Source organism: Toxorhynchites rutilus, chromosome 1 (genome assembly GCF_029784135.1).
Source record: "Toxorhynchites rutilus septentrionalis strain SRP chromosome 1, ASM2978413v1, whole genome shotgun sequence".
Classification (NCBI taxonomy): Eukaryota; Metazoa; Arthropoda; class Insecta; order Diptera; family Culicidae; genus Toxorhynchites; species Toxorhynchites rutilus.
The window spans coordinates 121579727-121604736 of NC_073744.1; the positions used below are offsets into that span (position 1 = coordinate 121579727).

General features: G+C 36.7%; 2 protein-coding genes across 6 annotated transcripts in view; both read right to left on the minus strand.

Annotated features, from left to right (window-relative positions):
- The window catches only part of LOC129763300 (RING finger protein unkempt), a 30197-nt gene extending 18576 nt beyond the window's left edge, over positions 1-11621 (minus strand). For 4 of the 5 annotated variants that reach the window (XM_055762231.1, XM_055762230.1, XM_055762229.1 and 1 more), the window contains exons 1-2: positions 11474-11567; positions 11169-11396 (exon numbers count right to left, since the gene is read on the minus strand). In XM_055762231.1, the coding sequence (XP_055618206.1) occupies positions 11169-11396; positions 11474-11538 (293 nt within the window). In that variant the 5' untranslated portion in view covers positions 11539-11567. Of the gene's footprint in view, positions 1-11168; positions 11397-11473 lie in introns of all 5 variants that reach the window. The other variant, XM_055762228.1, reaches the window with a different exon arrangement.
- A 9619-nt stretch (positions 11622-21240) lies between these two features.
- On the minus strand, positions 21241-23710 carry LOC129762487 (uncharacterized). Its single transcript, XM_055760792.1, has 2 exons — positions 22747-23710; positions 21241-22686 (listed from the first exon to the last, which is right to left on the minus strand). Exons 1-2 carry the CDS (start codon positions 23333-23335, stop codon positions 22220-22222), a joined length of 1056 nt encoding a protein of 351 aa, XP_055616767.1. The 5' UTR covers positions 23336-23710; the 3' UTR covers positions 21241-22219.
- Between the last annotated feature and the right edge of the window lie 1300 nt (positions 23711-25010).

Consider the following 25010-nt stretch of genomic DNA (forward strand, 5'->3'; position numbering starts at 1 on the left):
CTAGCTGACCCGACAAACTTTAATTTTTGTTATTTATTTTTTATTTAACTTTATTCAGTTATTTAACTTTATTCAGTTCTTATAGTCATTTGATTCAACCACCTCATGGATTCTCGGTCTGTCAGATCTATGCGAGAGTTTAGGAAAGTTAATTTCGTTATACAGGTCGAACTCGATTGCATGTGATTCGATTATATACAATTTTGGACTCGATTATATACAGTTAAAAAAATGATGTGGTATCAAATGGAAGGTCTTGACTAATAGAACATAGTTATTTGTGAAAAATGCAAATTCGAAATAGCGATATATTTTTTTTTCAAAGCCACATCAATATGGGTATCAAAAAACGACTTGACTAATAAACCACAATAGATGAAAAAATCCAAATCCAAGATGGCCGCTGTCATAAAAATACCAATTACTTTTCATCAACTCCAACTACCACATATGGGTGTCAAATGAAAAACTTCATCAGCATCATCATCATCAGCATCATCATCATCAGCTAAAATTTGGAGTAAGAAATGATTTTATTTTTAAATGTTGAGTGATTCAAATGTAGAGAAAGATACTGATGATACAGATAATGTACTCAAAACTAAAAAACAGATTAGATTGTCCATACTGCATTTTTCATTCAGTCCGCATCAAAAGCTTTTGCACAATATCAGTGCCAGTCCCCGCTTCCAGAAATATTTATTGTATTATATGAAAACAGTCGGAAATTCGACTATAAATTAGTCACAAATCTTAAACCATCCGAAAACAAACCATGGGCCTTTTTATTTCCTTATTTTATAACTGTCAGTCCCAGTGATCAACGTCTTTCTAACTAAAAGTTCAATGTTAGTCCCTAGAGACCGACACGGGGCTCAACGTGTTGAGTTAAACGGGTTCATTGTGATCAAACATAATAATAACACATATGATGTATTTGAAGTTAAAAAACAATTAAGCAAGTAGCAGTTAGCAGTCAGATGAAGCGCGGTCATTTGTGTGGGAGGAGTTCGATGCATTGGTTGGCAAACTTTAACCCTTTCACTACGGCAGTGTGCTCCGTCGGAGTGCTACCGCTGAACGGAGCACTGCGCCGAAAAGTATGCATAGCGCGCTGGTGTGATCGATGCGCAGTATCACTCTGATGTCGTCTATAGACGACGCTCGTACACACAGCACATCGCGCGGATGTCGTCTATAGATGACGCTCGTAGTGAAAGGCTTAAGCCTTACATGATCCAGAAGCGGCTGTAGTAGTTAAGCTGGACAAATATTCAGCGGAATCACATTTGCAAAGAATAAGCGACCCTGTGCTTCGGAGAAAAGAATGAAACTCTGTCCATCCTCAGCTCTACGAAATCGTTCTAAAAGACTGCATTCCAGCGACTTCAGTGTCATATGAGCGAATTTTCTCGAATGCAGAACATGTTTATAGACGGAATATACTTTCATCAGACAACATCGAAAAGATCATGATTATAAACAAAAAGTTGATGGGTTTGGGCCTAGGGGCACGGACGGGATCTTGACATAGACTGTATGTGTAGCAATTGCATTTAAATTTAGTTTTTTCATTGTTCAAAATCGATATTTTTTTCTTTTTTGTTATGTCAAATGGAAGCCCTGAAAAGAACCTTTTCCTGCAAGAACTTGTATCCTTTACATTGTTTGTAGGGGGTTGTAATAACTTTATAGCCAGGTGATGTATATTGAGTATCCTATGGCCATGAGTGCTCTCTTTGGAAGTTCGTGTAGCTGACTTAGTGAACTGATCTCAATGGGTGTTCTGCTTATGTATAGGAACGAGAAAAGAGAATGGGCATGTGCATTCGAGGAAGTGAAGCGGGATTCTAAAGGCGGGACTCTAAAGGCGGGATTCCACCCATTCGATTTGATGCATGCTACAAGTCAATGCTTCTTGCTTATTGGAGTGTATCATTTTACGACATAATTGGTATTGTTGTGCGATGTTGCCCTTATCCAATGGCTTGCGAATCGGTGCGGCGTGTGTAGCACGACAATGTTGGGGCAACTACGTCATTTATTGACTATTATCATAATTCACCAGAATAATGGAGCAACAAAATTATTGATTATAAAAACAATAACATCAAGACATATGTTGGAGCAGTGCGCGATCGCACATTACTGTGTAGTGGCTGAGGTGGAAACAAAATTTCAAAAAACGCGCAAGTGTCATATCCATTGTTGTTTACGTTTAACTTGTAGCATGTATCATGTTGAATAGGTCGAATTCCGCCTCAAGGAAGAACATAATATTAAGATCGCGACTATTCATGCTATCATAATCTGATAAGCGTGAATATACCCTTTCGAACTTTTAAATCAGCAACCAGTTAAATTCAATTATTACATTTTTACATAACCAAACATGCTCGATATTATGACATCCTGGACCACAATTTCATAAATTGTTGATAGCAAGACCTACATGATGAAGACGTGAATCGAACCCGAATTGATTGTGCTTTGGGGATAATAGAGTAAAACCATCTTCCAAGATCATCCCTCCATTGATTCTGCCAACTTATAAATGCATGTTTGCTCGAAAATTGGAGAATAACTCGTGATACGCTTCGACGAACATTGTGAGCTAACGCCCGAATTGTAGGCAGATTGCTCGTTGCGTCAGGGAGGAAAACGAGTGGTTAGTGCAATCGAAAAAACATACCCAATCAAACCGTCAACTTTTTTTACTATATTTTCTGTTCGTGTTTCAAGCAAAAAAAAAATGCTGGATAAATTTCCTGTCTAATGTAATATAACAAAACATATGCGCAATAACGATTTCGAGTAATATGCATTTGAAATCTCTTAATGAATCGTTACATTTTTCGAATCAAGTAATATTTTTGTTCTTCTATGCACTAATTAATGTTTGAAACTTTATTTTTTACGTCTTTCTTTCTTTTTTGACGTAGGACTACGTCTTTCTTTTCTATACCGGGGTGTAAAATCAAAGTTTCGAAAACGAAAGCGTTACGCCGGAGACCGAGATTTTGAGTGTTAATAGCTCCTAAACAACTGAATGAAATGGTATGATAAACACTTCATTCGGAAGATAAAATGTCTACGCGTTCTATACTTGTTACTTTCTGATCCAAAAACTTGTTTCAATAGTCTAAAATTTGCTTTCAAAACAGGCTATTGAAATCATATATAAGTATATTGAAATCATATATAAGTATATAAGCGAGCGCCGCTCGGAAATCCACTCAGTTCTAATTGAACAGCGATTGGAGCATGTTGTCGCTGCTGTGGTGAAGCTCTTCGTTTATCATGAAAGCGCTGATGAACGGTGTCACCAAGAGCCTGTTTGTGCACCTTAGGCCAGACATGAATCCATCAGGAGGAGAGTGATGCCACAAACGGTTCCCCGGGAAGATCTCGAAGCAGCCGCTACACACATACACGCGCGGAATTCTTTCCGTTTGGATGCCATTCAGCATCGAGAAAGATCCGGAAAATAATCTGCCAGTTCCTCTGGCAATTTAAAAATACATTCATGTGAAAGAGTTTATGTGAATGTTTTCTATCCATGTAACACTGTGACCAAATATGTTTCAATCAAGTGCTATTAACAGATGGTTATCGAGTTAGCATAAACTACTGGTGGGCTTCCAGTATCGAGGAAAATGTGGAAATATCCAATCGTTACTGAAAATAATCTGCCAGTTCCTCTGGGAATTTAAAATTACATTCATGTGAAAGAGTTTATTTTAATGTTTTCTATCCATGTAACACTGTGACCAAATACATTTGGTTTTGTGATTTTTCAATCAATCGCAATTAACAGGATAGCTTCTGAAGATTATTCTTCCCCATCAGTAGGATATTTCCGTATCCAATATTGTATGCGCCCGCTATCGATTATTTCTCAGTCGCCGAAAGTTCCGAGCTCAGAGAGTTCATTCCCCTCTAGTTTGCCTTCCAAATTGCCATCGTAAACCACGCCTTCTCTCGATTCAATCACGCACAAAAAGCATACTTAAGCGATATTCTGGTGGTGAGACGCATTCATTTTTCGTGAGGACATCGACAAAACAACATCGTTGCTGAGGGTGCTGGACGGCGAAGGATCGAGATCTGCTCTGAAACGTAAGCAGTTTGTTTGAAACTGTGAGGGAGCACAGAGAAGCCGATCCTTCAGGAGAAGAGAAGGTGACCATCGAAGCAGCCGCTACACACACACATACGCGCACGGAATTCTTTCCGTTTGGATGCCATTCAGCATCGAGAAAGATCCGGAAAATAATCTGCCAGTTCCTCTAGGAATTTAAAAATACATTCATGTAAAAGAGTTTATTTGAATGTTTTCTATCCATGTAACACTGTGACCAAATATGTTTCAATCAAGTGCTATTAACAGATGGTTATCGAGTTAGCATTAACCACTGGTGGGCTTCCAGTATCGAGGAAAATTTGGAAATATCTAATCGTTACTGAAAATAATCTGCCAGTTCCTCTGAGAATTTAAAATTACATTCATGTGAAAGAGTTTATTTTAATGTTTTCTATCCATGTAACACTGTGACCAAATACATTTGGTTTTGTGATTTTTCAATCAATCGCAATTAAAAAGATAGCTTCTGAAGATTATTCTTCCCCATCAGTAGGATATTTCCGTATCCGATATTGGATGCATAAAACCTTGTGCCTCCAACGTAACGCTCTCGTTTTCGAAGTTCTCCAAATATTCATTCATTGAGAATGAATTCAGATTCAACTTCAAACAAATGATCTCTAAATCAACGATAGTCCTACGTCACCCTTGCGGTTATACCATAGATATAACCCACTTCCTGTTTTTTCTTTTCGAATAAAACGCTTCTTGAAAAGAGCCATCGAGCCGCTGAAATGAGTCGGCATGCATCAACATGAATTACTAAAACCTGTCGTCGGATGGGATAGGCTATCCCGGTGGAATCGCGTACTGTGTTCAAGCAGTGAGTTGAGCTTCGCAGAGACACGAAGATTAACGTCCCAAAGTGAACTGGCTGTTGCTGTCACGGTACGTCGAAGCTAGAAACAATCGTATCCTGAAGAAATGAGGATCCTGACATCGGTGAGAAACTCGTATCTGAATGCGAAAAAATAACCCTTCCCGTTCCCGTTAGTTTCAGTGAGCACGTTTCGAATACAACAACGAAACTTTCAGTTCAATATAAACTGTAATGTTGGAATGCTTGCTCTGAAAATGTCAATTGTAAACACATCTTCAGTGTGAAGATTGAAACGAATGAAGGTGAACGGAGGCTTGTAAGGCCCTGAGTTTAAGCATTTGTACCATGCAACTCGACTATAGATTCCAGAAGTCAGCACATCGCGAAACTGATAGTAGTCTGATATTCTATGCTTCATCTTCATGGACAAAGGACGGAGGTGATGAACGAACTACGGAAGCGCTTTTAAGTGACTAATCTTTGATCATTGGTCAGAGAGTGTGCGTTGATAATTGACACAGTTACTTGAAGAGACGTTTATTTGTTTATCCATTAGGGCGATTTGTTTAGAAATCGTACATTCCCTCATGAGGGCATCGTATATGAAGGCTATAGAACGTCATTCTGCCGGAATGCGACGACAAGACCACTAATTTTATCGGAAATATAACAAATCAGATTCAAGACAACTTACTCAAACCAACACCAACACGCAAACAATAAAGTGGTTATTTACCCCACTCTTCCCACACCACACCACAGTATGATCAGCAAAAACAAAAAAAAACACCATCTACATTATGTCTATGACCTTTAGCACAGTAATGGTGGAAGCTGAGAGAGTGATCAACTCCTGACAAGTAAAGTTTATCGCTTTGAACTTCAGTAGAACGAATTGATTTATGGTTTACAAGTCTTTGGAGCCACGGAATTCTAATTGTTGACAAAACCCGAAACGGATATACTAGAGGTCGAGCTCTTCCTATCATTCAGGGCAGATGATTTGCCACGAAGATCGATCGCTCAGATTGGGGGTCACGAAAGTAATACTGCTACAAAAGTTAGTTAGTTTTATGATCCGGAGAATGAAATGAAAATAAAATAAATTGTCGGTTGGCTAGAACGGATAAGAAGTGTGAGTTGAGAGGCGTTAACTTAAAAAAATATTGAGAGAAAATAAATTTATAATTTAATAACAACGGGGAACGAGATCCTGAGAACATCGCCAAAAACATCACAATTGTTTTTTTATTAATAAGCTCGAATTAATGGATGTAATCATTCCACATTAGCACCCTTAAGACTGTCACGATTCGTCTTGGTTTGATAAATTTTTCGCTGTAAAACAATTCATATTTACATATTTATTATAAACAAAAATAAAAGCGAGGATTACGATTACGTTACGCACCATAATATTCCTTATCTCTAGTTGCATTAAAATAGAACAGCAAATGTCATAACAGCTCACGCTTCTTCAAAGTTATCAGCATTTGTGTTATTACGACGAAAAACACAATCACAAACCATGAGGTAAACTTGAACTTGAGCAAGGCCGATCTAAGTGTGGCATATTTATTTCAGAGCACCACCATCTGTACACCACACGCCGAAATGAGAATATTACCATCCCGATTCGCAAAAAGAAGTGAACGACAACGAAGAGGCGCGAAATAAAACAAACAACATATCGACACACATATGACGAATAAAGGCATAATGATATGGATTAGATGTTTGCGATTCATCTACTTTCGCTTTCTTTGTTGAATAAAGGCATAATGATATGTAGAAACATAGTCGATTGATAATATTATCGCTTGTTTGATGTTACGGACTAAAAGAAAATATAGATTTAGAAAAAAAAGTACCGCACACTCACAACAGCGAGAAAAATAAAGATAAATGTAAAGTTAGTATAATATTATGAATACAGTTCACAGTTCCATTAACAATCAGAGGGTTTCTGATAGTTAGTAGTGGCAAATGTATACCGAGCTCATTTATGTTGCACAAAATTGTTATTATTTTTTTTGTTTGCACAAAAAGTTCAAGAACCCAACTGATAAATACAAACAATTCTGGAGGTAACTGCATTTTAGGTCCAGATTACATAATAAAATAAATACTTCCAATAAAGTATGTATTAAAATTTCTTGTTTTTGTCTTATTGCGTAGCTAGAATGTTTTTTTTTTGTCAATCAATAAATATAACAAACAACATTACAGCTACACCAATACATGCAGACGGATAAATGAAAATATTACGGTATCAACATTATGCAAACAAAATTCCAACTAGTGGTTGTAGGAGCACTTGAGTGGAAGCGCACTCTCGCTTTTTAACGCCGCACACCACCATCCACAGATTACTACGACCGTTTCATTCTCTCTCACATACTAGAATACAAACTCATTTCATACTGCGTAGAGCCGTCGAAAACACGTCCTTCCCCGATGCTTCTTTACAATAATGCGTAACAAAGAACCATAAACAAAAACATGCAGCAGAGAACGCAAAGTTTTGCAATACGCCGTTGCTGCATAGGCAATATACAAAGGAACTCCTATACAATTTGGTCTAATAGGAAACGCCTAAAATATGCGAGTTCAATTAATCTGCTGCCAGGAGTTTGCAAAAATAAGTCATAAATTTACAAGCAACGCTGTTATGCCGACGAATAGAAAACAACATCCAAACAAAGATTATGAAATATCTAAGATGGCGTTGAGGCGCGCGATTTTTTCTTCACGCTGTTGCTCTATCCGAGTGCACAATGGGAACATTTGAGCGTGAAATGGTAAAAATTTTCGAAGGGCCTTTTTTATTTTATGATAGTTTCTTTTATAAGTCTACATACAACTTTGGCTAGGGAATGAGGAAACTGAGATCGTCGTTTTGCCAGGAAGCATAACACAACCAATAACAATCCTTCTTTCCATGTCATTTAAGTATCTCGTGTTCTGGTATGGCTTCTAATTACTTGGGTTGCCGTATTAGGTATCTGAGCCAAAGCCTTACAGTTTCACTTTAATTGGCACATCGTCAATCACTAATTAGCCTATCGTCTTTCAATTTGCTGCAAACTAATTGAGCCTGAAAAAGATGCTCTCTTTTCACGCTCAATAAAGAGAATATTAATTCACCTCGGAGCACCCCTGTTTCGTCCACGTTCATTTGAAGAGGGGTGCTCAAATCGTCAAATGGAAATGTAAGTGTTTCACATCGAATAAAAGTGTCTTATATGGGAATGAAGATTGGTTGGACCTCGAACCGTATTCATTGAAAGTAATAAAAATTACGATGTGAAAGAATGTGCAGTATGCCAGCAGGCGTAATCAGTTGCCGGCACTGGTTGTAAGACTAATATGCCTCTTTTAATTTAATTTTTTTTTGGAAGATGGTCCGGGAAAATCCAGTTTAGAGAAATTAAATCTAATGAAACATTCAATTGAAAGCAACGATCGTTCTTTCACATGTGAAACTGAAACTGATAGATACAAAATGTTTAATATCTAATAGTGCTGTTTTCAATTGAGGGGCTCAGAATGCAAGGGGTGTAAGTGACTTGATCGATTTCTTTTCATCAACATTTTATTTAGTTAATAACTCAACTGCAAAAACGTTCCAATTTAAGTTTTGCTATAGAATCCGATAGATGAGGTTCTGACCTATCTTCCACATTGTCAAATACAGCTGGGAATGTATTTGCAGCTAAGGTATGACCAAAAAAGAGAGTCGATGTAGAGAAATCGATCAAATCACTTACGAAATGATTTCATGACGGCACAAGATAAACTTGATCAATTTTTCCTCCATCAACATTTTCTTTCGTTAACCCTTTCAATAAGGCAGTGTGCTTCGTCGGAGTGCTACCGCTGTACGGAGCATTGCGCCGAAAAGTATGCACATCGCGCTGGTGTTATCGATGTGCAGTATCACTCTCATGTCTAAAGACGACGCTCGTACACACAGCTCATCGCGCGGATGTCGTCTGTAGACAACGCTCGTAGCGAAAGGGTTAATAACTGAGCTGCAAAAACGTTCCAGTTTGAGTTTGCTACAGAAACCGATAAACGAGCGTCCAATTTATCGTCCACATTGTCAAATACAGCTGGGAATGTCTTTGCAACTATGTTATGACCAAAAGAGAGAGTCAATGAAGAGAAAATCGAACATGACTTGCACCCCCTTTCTTCCCAGCCTCTCAAATATGATTTTTATTATTCCCTATTAAAGGATAAGAGTCATATAGAATAAGTAGATAAATTGAAAAAAAGCTTTTTATTTCTTAAAGATTGATTTCTTGAAGTCGTATCGAACAATTACTCTCCAAGTAAAAAGTGCGGCAGTTCCGATTTCAAATCAGCTCCAGAACACACCAAAGAAGAAAATATTTAGAGAAATAATTTCGTGCAAAAGAGAAACAACCTAATGTAACAGTTTGAGATGCGTTGGCTAATTTAGACCTTGCCAATCTCTCAAATTTATCTTTCCATTGGAAGTTCGCATATCCAAATGGTTGCGCGTCCGATTGTTGATTCAATCCCAGAACTCTGACATTTCTTTTATCATCAAATCAAATTATAATGTTCGTATCATCAGTATTCGATATACAGGTCGGACTCGATTATACACAGTCTCCAAATTATTTTATAATGAAATCCTGTATATAATCGAGTCAAAAAAACATTATGTTCAATTGTTTTATATACATTTTTTTTTTGTTTTTTAAATATAATGAACGAATATAATTTTTGATTCATCCCATTAATGTCAAAAAATACCTTACTCACAAAAAATTCTTTCAGGAGCGGATAGAGGATCATATTTGATGAAAAAAAAATCTTCGCAGCATATGTTCGAATTCCAACAATAACAGAGTTATTGAACTTTTTTCTCTGTTTCAGACTCTATTTGGCTCTGACTGGCTCTACTTCAACAAATATGCTACGTGGGTTGATTCTGTTGCTTCCAAAATTTAGTACAATAAATTTATTTAACATTTTGGAAGTGATAAACCTAAAAGTTAGAGATTTTTAATGTGTTGTTATAACTTTCATAAAAAAAAAGTGGAATAAACTTGATTTTTGTTCTCTATTATAGCGACTTTCAGCACATTTTGGCTGGTTCGAGAATTGAACTCGCGACCTTTAGCGTGAGAGGTATGGATGTTACCACTTCGCAGCAACATCATTCTAAACAATTCCTGGCGAGTCTTCAAATAAAATCTTAACAAAATCACGATTTTTGCTCTAATGTACTTCTTGTAGCCAATTAATGTTCACCTTAACGTTGAAATATTTTTTTTCAATAAGCTATAATTGAAATATAGATAAACAAATATAATAATCCAGTCTAAAATTGTATATGATCGAGTTCGACTTGTAGTATAGATGTAGCGATAAAGAATTTGTATAAATAACGTTGAATAAGCAATTTGAATCACTTGAAAGGGTTAGTAGAACAATTTTAATGTATTTTAGAGGCACTCTTCACACTTATAGTCGGGAAAGCAACTTAAATTTCATTTTTCAACTCAATGAAAGTTTATGAATATGAGCTCATTGAAACATCCAACATTAACATATTTCTTAAAGTGCTTGTATATATGACAATCTTTTTCGTGGAAACTGAATGTTTGTGCAATTCAATTATGACTGAATTCTTATTGAACACTAGTCATAAAAGCATCGAGTATCTATTTCACACACGGCACTCTACCTCCGATAATCATCAAAATAGACGTAAAACTTTCAACATTAGCAAGAACCACTCAAAACCTATTAGAAAAAAAATCATTCAAAAAACTTGACCACGAATTTACTTGTTTACACTCCACAGTGCACTCAACACATCTCCGAGCACAAAATACAATCCGTATGACATCTATCTCGGAACACAAACACACTGACAGTATTATGCAAGGGCGAAAGAACGAGTGGGCACCATATAAAAATAAAAATATTTTGATTGCTTTATCCCACTCTAGTGTACGTAAACACGCAGCACGACAGCAGTGTTGGTGATGGCATTTCGGGACTGACTCAATGCTTTCCCATTGCACGTTGTGGAACGCAATGAACACGCAGGAGAGGGTGGTGTGTGGGGAGGGTACGGGTGGCAAAATGCTATAAGAATCTTTTTTCCATGGATTTCAAGAATCCGTAGCGACATAAAAAATAGCTTCTTGGCAAACTTACTCATCTCCATCGGGGCAGATTCCGGTGGTTTCGTCGTATTTGGTACAATAGTTATCAGCACTGTAGTTGAAAGAGCCATCTCGTCTGCGAACAGGCCGACGGCGTCGCTGATTCATAAAGTGCCAATTAAAGCACACGAACGGTCGATGTTGATTGCATTTGTGTTGCAAAAAAGACGGACACTGTTCAACGCGAAATTCCTTCAAATATCTGCAACGAAAACCGTACCTATTATACATCTTTGGAATCAGCATGAGTTGTTCTACCAGACAGTATGCAATTTACTTGCAAAAATAGTTACTTACGTGTAATGATTCGGCTTTTCCGTCTGAGTACTTAACAAAGCTCCTTTCGGGTCTGACGACGCCATTTTATGGTTTGTTTATTGATGCTTAACGAGAATATCGCATGGGGGCGCTACGGCGCTGATGCTGCGAACCAAGGCGCGTAGAAGTATATACTAAGGTGGGCCAACTTGCTAAAACCACTCTACAGCCATATTGGAAGTATACTGTTTTGTTTGTAAACAAAACACAATACGCTATTGCCGAAGCTCGCTCGTGATCAGTCTGTCTCTTTCACGCTACAAGCAAATAATTCCCCTTCTACTTTCTTCCGTGCTGTTTTCATATACCGCTCCCCTAACCAAATTAGTGACGAAACGGCCTCACCTAGTACCATAGACCCGTCTTGGCTGCGAACAATGAAAACAATTTGCGAAGCACTGTTTGCCTGCAGGAAAATCGCATTCCAATTTAAATGTTAGGATGGTTTCTAGCTGACATCGTATTCAGTTGTTCCGACTTCAATTCGACTTCATAGAGCTGGCAGATACATGTTTAGTACCAAAGATGAATGAAACGTCTGAAACGTCAAACATACGTTTGCAGTAGTACAGATACATCTTACCGCAGATGTATGCTAAACTGAAATTGAGTGTGCGTTGTTTTATCACTTTTGTTGAAAATTTGCGCAAGTCCTTCCTAATTACACTTTCCGTTTGACGCTTTTTGTTCTGCATGCTATACAGAATACTTTTAAAACTAGAGCAAGTAATGTATGCGTTCAGTACACATTTGTTCTTCATAGACTTGACCATAACTTAAAGGATCAACGTAAACTTTAGTATATACGGGTTTTCAAGTACGGCGAACAGCACTACGTATAAGTTTTGTTCCAGCTGCTATGGGACACCAAGGGCCTGATCACGAACGTCACTTCACGGTGAGAACGTAATTATGTAAGCAAGATTATGGGCCTGATCACGAACGTCACTTCACGGTGAAAACGAAGTGAATTGTATAAAACCTTATCACGACTGTCACCGTGTGTGTAGAATCCAGAAGAGTTCATCCGTCATGACAACTTTGATGAAATCGGTGTTATTATGAATACCACGATACAGTCATGTCACGGAGAAAACAGATATGTTTGTCACTTGTGTTTTAGATGGTGAAAGTTAGTTACGCGGAATGAAGTAAGTTTAATTTCGTATTTATTTAACTTTTTTGCTAACATTTTGAATATTGGGCCTGATTCTCTTGCGCGAATGGAATGTGACAGCAATGAACTCCTCAAAGTCATATGACCCAAGTCACAGTATCGCCGAAGGCGATTGCCCTGACGTGAGAGGTTCATTTTGGAGTAAAATACCCAATGAATGACAAATGGTGCAGTGTTCATTGAAATATATGTCCAAGCTTGTGTTTTTGCAAAGGCTCTATGCATTCAATGTATTTCATGAATATATATATTTTTGATTATGAAAATTTTCATTCCTTGTTACAAACATGTACAGGAAATAATTTCGTTCATCTTTATAAATGTTTTCCTTTTATTATAATTGATGAAAAATAATATCACTGGGATAAGAAGATAAAAAAAAATATATATTTTCAAATCTGTTATTGCCGTTTTTGCATAGTCCCTTTGCATTAATATGAGTGTATGTTATTTCAATTGTTTTGATTTCATATCCGTGTTTTGATTCCGCATTCGTGTGTTGACTTAGTGTCCGGTGCTGATTCCGTAATAATTACGCTAAAAGGTTGGTGGAAGATTGACTATTCTTCATAACATTGCAGTGAACATTAATTTTATAGTTGCCTTACATAAAAGCCATGAAGGTAAGATATATTTATTATCGCATTCAAATAAATTTAAAAGCTGAATTTTATCCATAGACAATGAGCCGATAAAAATTATAAACCTGTCAAGGATCTTGTAATTCTACTGTACGAAACTGCACTGTTATTGTCTGGATTCATACTGGATGAGTCAGGTGTACACGCATAGCGCATCTATCTTATGGTCAAGCTGGGTCTTAGAATCGATAAGGACGAAGCTATGAGCACAGATGATACTACTGGTGAAGATGCTCCTCCACTAGAGGATGACACCGAGGATGCCTCACACATGGAAGAAGTTGATTAAACATATACGATTTTTAACTACTTAAGTAGCTTTTTGTAATTTTTGAAAGTCTGATTTGTGTTTTTGGAGTAAGGAAACGGTATGCTGAATTGAGTTTCTCGTATCAGTATCAGTATCAGTCAACTATTGTAAATTAACATTTTAATTTTGTACCGCGTTGTAGCGGCTGCAGAAGATGTATATTCTTGTCATTCGTAATAGCATACCAAGTACTTGAACCGACTACTTGTTAATAATAAATATAAATTATCTTAAAAAGCACAGTTTAACTGGATTGCATTCGAAACTGCCTGTTTTTGTCCGAAAATTTTCACAATGTAGATGATGACTACATCTTTGAATCTGGAGCAGCAATTGCCCGTTTGGAACTACGAATGATTAGAGATCGTTCAAATCCTTTGGAAACGCCTAATCCTATTTTTGGCTACCATTGTACTACCATGGTACTAGTCGATAACAAATGAGGATACGACTTCAAAAGTCACAAAATGGCATGTTTTTCCACTGCAATCGCCCACGAGAATTGAGTGAGTGTTCATGAGAGTTCATTCAAGGTAAAAATCTCACCACAGTCGCCTTCGGAAATTGAGTGAGACAATTTGTGCGAGCATTCGCGCTTCAGAATCAGCCCCATTGTATTGTCTTGTTTGAGAAACAAAAAATAAACAAACATCAATTTACCCGCCTGGTGGCCTTTTTAGAACGAAATTCTGATGTATCCAGAGGACGTAAATTCGTTTATGTGGATTCGGTAAATGCGCTATGGGATGTTATTAAGAATTAAAAATGTAGCTCCCGTAGGCCCATTGAATTATAAATTCATAAATTCTATACATATATACCTCGAAGGAGTATATATGTATAGGTTCTCACCCGTTTACATCTATTTTCCTGTGAATAAATCCATCCATGGCTATAGATCTCCATAATGTAAACCCGCAATAAGAGAGAGTAGCAATACCATAAAAAGTCAATGGAGGCCACTGACCCAAATACGATCATTATGATTGATTATGTATAATATTGATTTGTTGATATTTTGAATATAAAATAATAACTGTAAAGTTTTTCCAACATCATAGAGCTAGTTTTTGTAATTCAAATATTCACAATTGGCGGACCAGATCAGAATCAGGACGATAGTCATAGCTTTTAACGTTATAGATATTTTCAACGGTATTGTTTTGAAGACATACTTTGAATGAAAGAATATTAGAAAAGTGCTGACCAGTTTCTGTTCATATAATTAAATAAAATCTCATGTCCTGTGTATCAAATTACACGAGAATGGGAAGGAAAAGAGGATTTAACAGAATCCCATATGGGAGTAGCTCAGAATATACTGATCATGAGGTGGATAAATTGGGGTTTGTTCTGAGATATAGAAGATATTATTATTCATCAAAATTGTAGAAACAGTTCATAAAAAATGATTCTAAATATTTCTCACTATTCAAACCAGTAAGACTAAGCTAAGTACAAGATTATGCGAGATTTCGATTATTAAACATAATAGTCATGTTTTATCTCTAGCGTAAAATTACATTCCTATATGTTCAATAACTACATTATTCCCGAGCAACCAAGTATTTCTCCTCATCTTTGAACCAGCATTTGATTCAGCAAACTAATCATCGAGGTATAATCGCAAACTTGTCATTCTGAAACATACGATTAATTAAAGTGCGATTCACATACACCATACACGTCACGTTCACGTCCCGTCACGTCACGATACGTCAATGATTCTACCATGCAATTCTCATGAAAACATTCACATACACCAGCAACGTAACGACCCGTCAGCATACGTTCAACGAAAACGACCGGCAGGGTTTGTAGAAAAGAATAATTGACGGAGACGGACAGCTCGTTTGGTTTTTGTCTGGGTTTTGTGTCTCGGCTTTTGTTTTGATTTGGTTGTACAGTAATTTACATCTACATCGACATTAAGCTAATTGAACAGATCTGTGATGCAACACGTTTAATTAGAAATTTTTACCTCTAGTTGGACATTTTTGTAAACATTGAGTTCGGGGCCCAAATTATGGCCCCACATTGAAAGTCGCCACCAGTCGCAAATGTCCAATTACTGGTCAAAACCTACTCCAATGCCACACTGAGTGGTGCCTCAGCATATCGCTTTATAAGTAACTTACTGTACTTTTTATGCCAACATATCTCTTAGATCCAAATTTCGGAGTGAAAATCATTCGCGACTAGTTGAAAGAATTATTCCATTTATTATTATTGTTGCATAAGGGTCGGACTACGGGGTTTAAGCATTTAAATAGTTGAATTCAATGATTCTCATTGAATTTTTCAAAATTTAGAACTGAATCTAGGCATGCTGATTTGAAAGAGGGCATTGCAATTTAAAATTGTTGTAGGTGGCGACACCATGAATAAAATTAAATAAATCATTCGTTTGGCATTTGACGTGACGGTGCTGGTGGAAGCATTGACTGCATGTGTGAATTGGTGGAGACGTTGACAGAACGTAGACGTTCTTCTCCGTAACGTGCTATGTGAATCGCACATAAATGGAATATTATCTCATACGCTGTATTAATTTTACCTGCATAACGTTCAAACGTCCGAAATTATGCAACCGACACAACGTTAAAACACCCGACATTATGCAACCAACATGTCTCTTATAAACGGGAATGAACACTTTCACTTCACGGAGTTCATTTTTACACTCGATAATTTCTTAGAAAATTACATTCGATAATTTCTTAGAAAATGGGACTGATCACGAACATCACTGCCACGTACGCTTTCACGTCACTCACACTTCACTTAATCTTTTTGTGTCTATCATCATTGTCACGGACAGTTGCGTGTAAAAATGAACTCCGTGAAGTGAAAGTGTTCATTCCCGTTTATAAGAGACATGTTGGTTGCATAATGTCGGGTGTTTGAACGTTGTGTCGGTTGCATAATTTCGGACGTTTGAACGTTATGTAGGTAAATTAATATAGCGTATGAGATAATATTCCATTTAATTAATCGTATGTCTTAGAATGACAAGTTTGCGATTATACCTCGATGATTAGTTTGCTGAATCAAGTGCTGGTTCAAAGATGAGAAGGAATACTTGGTTGGTCGGGAATAATGTAGTTGTAATTTGTAATTTTCCACTAGACATAAAACATGACTATTATGTTTAATAATTGAAATCTCGCATACACTTGTACTTAGCTCTGTCTTACTCGTTTGAATAGTGAGAAATATTTAGAATCATTTTTTATGAACCGTTTCCCGAATTTATCCACCTCACTATCAGTATAATCTTAGATACTCCCATATGAGATCCTGAAGTTACATCCTCTTATCCTTCCCATTCTCGTGTGATTTGATACACGAGACATGAGGTTTGATTTAATTATTTAAACAGAAACTGGTCAGCACTTTTTTAATGTTCTTTCATTCAAATTATGTCTTCAAAACAATACCGTTGAAAACATCTATAACGTAAAAAGTTATAACTATCGTCCTGATTCTGGTCTGGTTCGCTAATTGTGAATGTTTGAATTACAAAAAGTAGCTCTGCAATGTTGGAAAAACTTTACAGTTATTATTTTTTATTCAAAATATCAACAAATCAATATTATACATAATCAATCATAATGATCGTATTCGGGCCATTGGCCTCCTTTGCCATTTTATGGTATTTCAACTCTCTCTTAGTCTAATCCTAAAAATAGAAACAAAAAATTTCTTCGCCATGTTTCAATGGGCCTACGGGAGCTACATTTTTAATCCTTAACTACATCCCATAGTGCATTTACCGAATCTAAATAAACAAATTTACGTCAGAATTTCGTTCTGAAAAGACCACCAGGCGGGTAGATTGTTGTTTGTTTATCTTTTGTTTCTTAAACGAGACAAGACAATATTCAAAATGTTAGCAAAAAAGCTAAATAAATACGAAATTAATTTCCGAAATCCATTCCGCGTGACTTGCTTTCACCATCTAAAAAACAAGTGACAAATATACCTGTTTTTCTCCGTGACATGACAGTATCGTGGTATTCATAATAACACCGAGTTCATCAAAGTTGTCACGACGGATGAACTCTTCTAGATTCTACACACACGGTGGCATTCGTAATAAGGTTGTATAAAATTCACTTCGTTTTCACCGTGAAGTGATGTTCGTGATCAGCCCCTATGTCGTTCGGGTTCCGGAATATGGGTGAATGTTTGTCTACTAAACTTGAGAGCAAATTAGTGAATTGAGAATTGTAAACGAATTGAAAATATAGAAGTAAAAAATTGAGAGGTTGTATCTAGGACACGTCCGCATTTTCGACGAAGAACCACGGAATTATGTTATTCAATCCGCTTATTTTTCACTTCGGATATTATTTTAGAATGTATAAAATTTTTTTAAATAACTTTTTAGTTATTTAGTTATTTTTACTACTTCAGTAGTAACAATTTTCATCTGAAATTTGAACAATGAAAAGAATCGTCGAAAGCTTTCAGCGCTTTTCCTTTATTTGGTTCCGTCCTCACTTTACGATTGAACTGCGCGGCCAACTCGCACCAGACCTTCTCCTTCCCACTCAGATATCGATCACAAACTATAAGCACTAATGCTCCTTTATTCCGCTTGAGGTGAGATCAAGCCACAGAATATGCAACTAGGATTTGAAAGCATACTTCCATGAAAGATTTTAAATAAATGCAATTTTTAATAATTTTGAAATAGATGCAATGTTTGTCAGTATTCCAAAAATCTGGATCAGGGCTCGGCTTAGTCATAGTTAACCGAGGATAGTCAGCTGACTATCTGTCTGACTGTATCCGTATTCAGTCGGAAATGACTTTTGGCTTTTTCACGCAGTTTCTCCGCCAAAACGACTAAACAGTCGGGCGTTTATTCGCTATCTCCCTCTACCGACTCTACTATATCATTTCATTCTTCCCAGTCAAATTGTCTTCATTGCATTTTGAAGTGACTTCACCCAAAACGAATTCGTTCCTCTCTCTCTCTCTCTTTTCTCTCTCTCTCTCTCTCCCCCCCATGTATCATTATGCTAAACTGACCAGATGTTAAGCTAAACTGAACGCGTTACGCGGGAGAGTGCCGCATTTCAACAAAATGTCCCGCGTAATATTCCGTCCCGCGAAACGTCCCGCATTTGGCAAAAGATACGAAAATGTCCCGCGATATCAATATATTTCAATGTCACAATTTGATCATGTTGATTTTCTTAAATGGATGGACCTCAAAAAAAGCTTTTATTTGGCAAACTGTTCAAGAGCGCTTCTAATGCACCCAAAGATTAATACGTTGAGCTGGTTTCATCGCACCGATATTGGGCGTTTTTGTTTAGAAAGTGTCAACTGGAAGCGACAGCAACAAAATTGGAAAATGATTTTTATAAAAGTCCCCTATTGATCCGCTGGGACCAACGTGAGTCAGACGAAAAGTTCATCTTTGGTCCCCTACCTCGGTCAGGGCTTAACGTTTTAAATAAACCGGAAGAACTTGTATATACTCGAGAAGAAGAGGCAGAGTTGTTTGATGGAGTATCGTATCGTCTCTCTATTTTGGCCATTCGCCCAAAAGTTTTCTATCGGTCGCAGCTGGGGAATGTTGGTGGTCTTCGCGACAATGTTTATCTCCAGCCGATCCATCATCCAGTGATATTTTGGCATAATGGGCTGATCCCAGGTTCGGCATAAAGACCACATCACCTTCCCAACTCCGACAAGCACTTCGTACTATATATCTCCCCGTTCACCATATGACTCGAAAGAAGAGCGGCTTGGACATTCCCTTCACGTCTGTCAGAAAAGGACCTTCTTCGAGAACTTGATGTGAATAATGAATGTGAATGTGATGACGTCGAATATCGTCATCGCTTACCTGGGGAACGTAAGGTACCCGGTCCCCTGCCATTCGTTGAATTCTAGCATCAAGTACGTCTCGTCTTTCATTATGAGTACGAAAAGAAGTTTTTCACTTCTTTCGCCGGAAAGAAGTTTTTCACCAGCACCTCAAGCTATTCCTTCTGGGTGATTGCCTGCTGCTCAGATACTGCCGGTCTCGTTTGACGCTTCCGCATAAAAATGTCCATTTTGGCCAGATTCTTCTCTACCGTTTGGACGGTTGCTTCGATCTCCCGGCTTAAGGAGCGGCAAACAGATGATATTGTAAATACCAGTTCGGCTATATCTGGCGTACACAAAGTGCCTCAGGATGCTGCTTGACAGTGATGCCTTGAATAATTTTTGACGTAGGACTACGTCTTTCATTTCTATACCGGGGTGTAAAATCAAAGTTTCGAAAACGAAAGCGTTACGCCGGAGATTTTGAGCGTTAGAAGGGCGTAAAAATAAGATTGCGTACGCGGGTAACTATTTCGTTCCTAGAGGGGTAGAAATGTGAATTGAAGTCAGTTGAATGAAGAGGCAGTTTTGTATTCATTAGTCGAGTCACTTAGAATAACCACTGACTGGACTAGTTCACCAGTCATCCTCGCTTGTCAACACTAGTCAATTCATTTTCTAGTCAAGTCGCTTTTTGCTGACGGCGACTGCCGGAGCAATTCTAGTCGAAGCGAAGCTACTGAGAGTAGAAGATTTCGGACCCTGTTCTGGATACTCTTCCATACCCGCCTAACACAAAATTTTCCCGTATGCTGGTGACACCTTCATTGTCGAAGCAAACTTCGATACAGAGGGCTCATTCCATTTCATCAGTGGAAATAAACTTTACACCATACTTCTCTTCCCTTGTCTGTCCCGACAGGGAAAGAATCCATACTCGCTCGATACTCCCCAGCAACGATGTTGCTTCGATGACCACAAAACGAGAATTGGCGTGGGCAGTGTTGCCAATGTTCCAGTTTAAACTGGATTATTCCATTTTTTTTTCTCGATCCAGTTATACAGTTAAACCCTGAAATCTTACAGTTTTTTAAAATATTGTCCAGTTTTATCCAGTTTTTTTTATATGGTTGCTTCATTTTACCAGGTTTTTGTAAAATATATTCATTATGCACAAACATTATTGAATTTATTTATTTCGTCAAACTATAGTAGACAATTTTATATTTTCGGGTTATAAATGAAACACGTCTATTCGCGTTGACCTTCAAACTCAAGAGACTCCAGCTCTCGATTTATTTTGACATTTCAGAACGTTCAGCCTGGTTTACAATACTTTTCTGCCAACTCACAGCATTCAGCGTATGCTACAGATCTTTCCCCTTAATTTGAGAGGAAAACTAATTCAGTTCTTTGATATTTTTCTACCTATACCTACTCATATTGTTTCTCTACGAATATTTAATAATAATTCTTTTTACAGCTATCAATTCAATACAATTCATTTCAATATTCTATTAGCACTTTCAAATATATATAAAATCACTGTCTGCCTTTGCAGTTCTTCTTCTTTTCGAACGCCGGAGATATTCTGGCATTAGTACTTTTCGTTTTCTATTCCTTCTGACAGGATCCTCAGGGAATCCCCTGAATTCTTCTTCATCTCTAATTCGGATCATGTCTTGAACTTCTGATGAAGTTGTAATCGCTACGTTGTTTGCCGTTTTCGAACGCGTATCCTTTGATACCCTTAATTGGTTCCTATGTGCTGCGATTTGCACGTTTCCAGTAGTCACCTGGAAGATATTTTTTGAAATTCTTTTAATGAAACTTGCTTTATTCCATCTAAGATTATTATGCGGATTATTATTGAGATACCATACGATATCTCCCGCCATCAGGTTATCCAATGAATCATTTGATGTATTTTGGATACCAACACTTTTAGGTTGTGTCTTCACATCACTAGGCTCAGTCAAATTAAGATATTTCTTATAACATTTCTTTGGATTCAATAAGTCTAATAATATTTTTGGCTTATATGAGAATATTCTTTCTGATGGAAAAACACCATCACTCGTCAAACAACTAATTCTATAGTTGAACAAAAACAAATTAATCTGATCTTCCAATCCAATTTCAGATACTTCTGGGTCTAATAAATACTTCTTCAAGCCTTCTATCACTGTTCTAACAAGTCTTTCTGCTTGGCCATTACTTGAAGGATTATAAGGAGGGCTCTTGAATACTTTTACTCCTTGCCTTTCCAAAAAGTTCACAAAAGTAAAAGAATTGAAAGGAGGACCACCGTCGGATACTAAAACATCCCAATCCTTCTAAAGCTTGATCCATTACTTGTTGAAAAATAGCTGCACTGGACGATGCTCCCTGTGGTAATCTATTGTAGATAAACAATCCTTTAACTGTATTATTTATGTAATTTATGGTAAAATTGTCTAGAACTTTCCGATAATGATAATTGCGTGTAAGCACCTTCCAAATCCAGTGAACAAAATACTCTGCAACCCGCTAATTTCGCAAATAAATCTTGAGCAACAGGTAAGGGATAAGTATTTGGGACGATAACCTTATTAATTGAAACTTTGCAATCTATTACCAGACGAATTTCATCATTTTTCTTAATAATTACTATCACAGGTGATGCCCATTGACTCGTTTTGATTGGAGTAATCACTTTCTCATTTTCCAATCTTGTCAAATAGTTTAAAACTTTGTCCTTTAAACGATAAGGAACGTCATATGCTTTCTTAAAAATTGGATTGTTTTCTTTGAGTATTAACTCTTGAGGCAGAGTTAATACCGACAATTGGAGTAGTAAAATCTTTAGTAAAAACATTTGGGAACTCCACACGTAATTCATTCACCATAGCTTCATTATTTAGTTCATTCAGAGAATTTATCAATTGAGATCCATCAAAAAATTGTCTCCATCCGTTAAAAAATACATCTAGCCAATTTCGACCCAATAAAGGAAGGAACTCATTTTCACAATCTATAATCAGAAGAGAAAGATTTTCTATTTTCTCTTTAAATTCCGTTCTAACAATCGCTTCTCCAATTAATTTTAATTTATTACCATTTACTACAGCTAATTGCTTATTGCTAGTCATTAACTTTTTGTTAAATGTTGAGAAATATTGTCTTTTGCTCATCACTGTTACTGAAGATCCACAGTCTATCTCCATTTTTATATGTTTTCCCTCAATTTTTATTTCTACCAAACAAGGAACACTGATTTTATTAATGGACGAAACACACATACAATTAAGTTTACCTTCATCGCTATTTTCGCTGACCGGCTCCTCCGTACTCATTCGTTTGAACATGTCATCCAGTCTCCTGTCCGTGCTCGTTCCTGGTCTGTCCATGTAATTCACAGCATCTCTTTTTAAATTTTTTAATTTAAAACATCTCCTCTTGATATGTCCTTTTAACCCACAGAAATTGCATGTCATGTTTGAATAATCTATTTTGCGATATTGCTGATTATTTTTCCCGTCAGCATGTTCAAAACTCACTTTTTTATCGTTATTTCCATAGTTGAAATTATGATTTGGACTTGATATGAAACTATTTCCTTTGAAACCCAATCTGTTTCTCACTGGACCTCTAAATTCTGTTTGTTTACGGTTTTCTGCTATTTTGAAGGTATTCAACAATTTATTCATGGCTTTACCAGCACCTGCATTCTGTGTCAAAGCCACTCTTTCATAATAAGAATCTCCTTCTAAAGATTTTGCATTAGCACTTGCCATTTCCCAAGTAATAATTATTCTTTCTGCAGCTTCGAATGTTAACTCCACCTCGTTCAACAAACGTTGTTGAAGAGCTTTTTCTGTCAAGCCAGCTACAATTCTATCCATGATAGCAGTCTGCTTGAAGTTCTCAAAATTCTGCTAGTAACTTGACCGATAAAACGAAATCTTCAGCCGATTCATCAGGTTGTTGAACTCTGTTATTAAACTTGAATCGTTGCATTAGCCCCGATTCAGTTTTATCCAGTCTCATTTTTAATTTGCTAATTAATTCATTATAAGCAGCTTCTTCCAGCTTCCCATTTGGGAATAGGAGTTTCAGTTCTCTGAAAACTGTGGTTCCCCCCAACATAATCAAATGAGCTTTCTTTTCTTCTTCTTTTACTTTATTTAAAACGAAAAAGTAACCCAAACGATCCGACCATTCGGCAAAGGAAACTCCATTTCTGTAGGGCTCAATAACGGAAAGCATCGTTTGTGCCATTGTAAAATTTCCTTCAAATTATTTTTCAAAATCAATCAACTACGACTTAAGGATTGGAATGCAGAAAAACTCACCAAAATTGAAGTCTGTACCCGAACGAATCCTCCTCAGGAATTTCCTGTATCCTCCGTGCAATTTTGTCACCAAAAAATCCTGAGAAAAAACAAGACTCTCTTAAAATTTGTTAAGAAAAAAATTATTTCCAAATAATTTCTTTCAATTAAGGGTTTTATAAACTCAAACACAATACCTTCTTTTTTTTTTTTTTTTTATACAATCCTTTTTCAGGTACAAACAAAAGCACAAAAATTTGTTTTGAGGTTTGAAATATTTCACACAATTACCTGCAAACTGGCCACACTTCTACTGTTTGTGGATCAATGGCTTAAAAAAAATCTTTTGTTTTAGAGGTTAGTTTTATATGGAACAAAAGGTTCGTTGCACTTTTAACCACTTTCATAACAAAAGAGAAAACAAAAGAACTTACGTTTATTATTTGCATTCGCACAGGAACAGTTGAAGTCTTTCCTGCTGTTTCTCTGCAGTCGTGCAGAAAAAAAATGCTGCTTGTCTCTTTGTCCTATGTGGCAGAAATCTGCTGGAAGGATCTTCCACTTGGTACAACCAAACTATTTATTTGAAAAAAAAAACTTCACTGATATAATCACTCCCTTTTATATCACTAAAGGTCTTTTATTTTTTTTTACACTTTTATCCTCGTCGCCACTTTTATATTTTCGGGTTATAAATGAAACACGTCTATTCGCGTTGACTTTCAAACTCGAGAGACAACAATTACATACATTACATTACAATTACAATATACTTAATGAATAATTAATAGCTATATTTACGGAAATCAATTATTAGAGGTATCATGTATTTTGTATTAATAATGAATTACGAAATGCAACGCAGCAAACATATATGACAAAACTGTAATTCACGAATACAATGATCTTTCAGTCAATGACTTTTTCAATAATTTCTTCGTCATTGTCACATCAATTACATTACTGTACTTATTGTACGTTCTCATCATTCTATTAAGTGGATCATTCATAGCATATAAAGTTCGAAATGAAGTTGGTTTGAACAAATTCAGTGCTCGCAAGGCTCGTGTTGGTGCATAAAATTTTAGATTTTCAAGTAAGTTTTCAGAACTAATCCTGTGTGAAACTAAGTCAATTAAGTGTTTCAATATTTATTAACATTCTCAAGTGTTTCAATATTTATTAACATACAACGGGCTTCATATGGGGGAAAGGGATATGTTGTCCAGTCTAGCTTTCTCAGGGC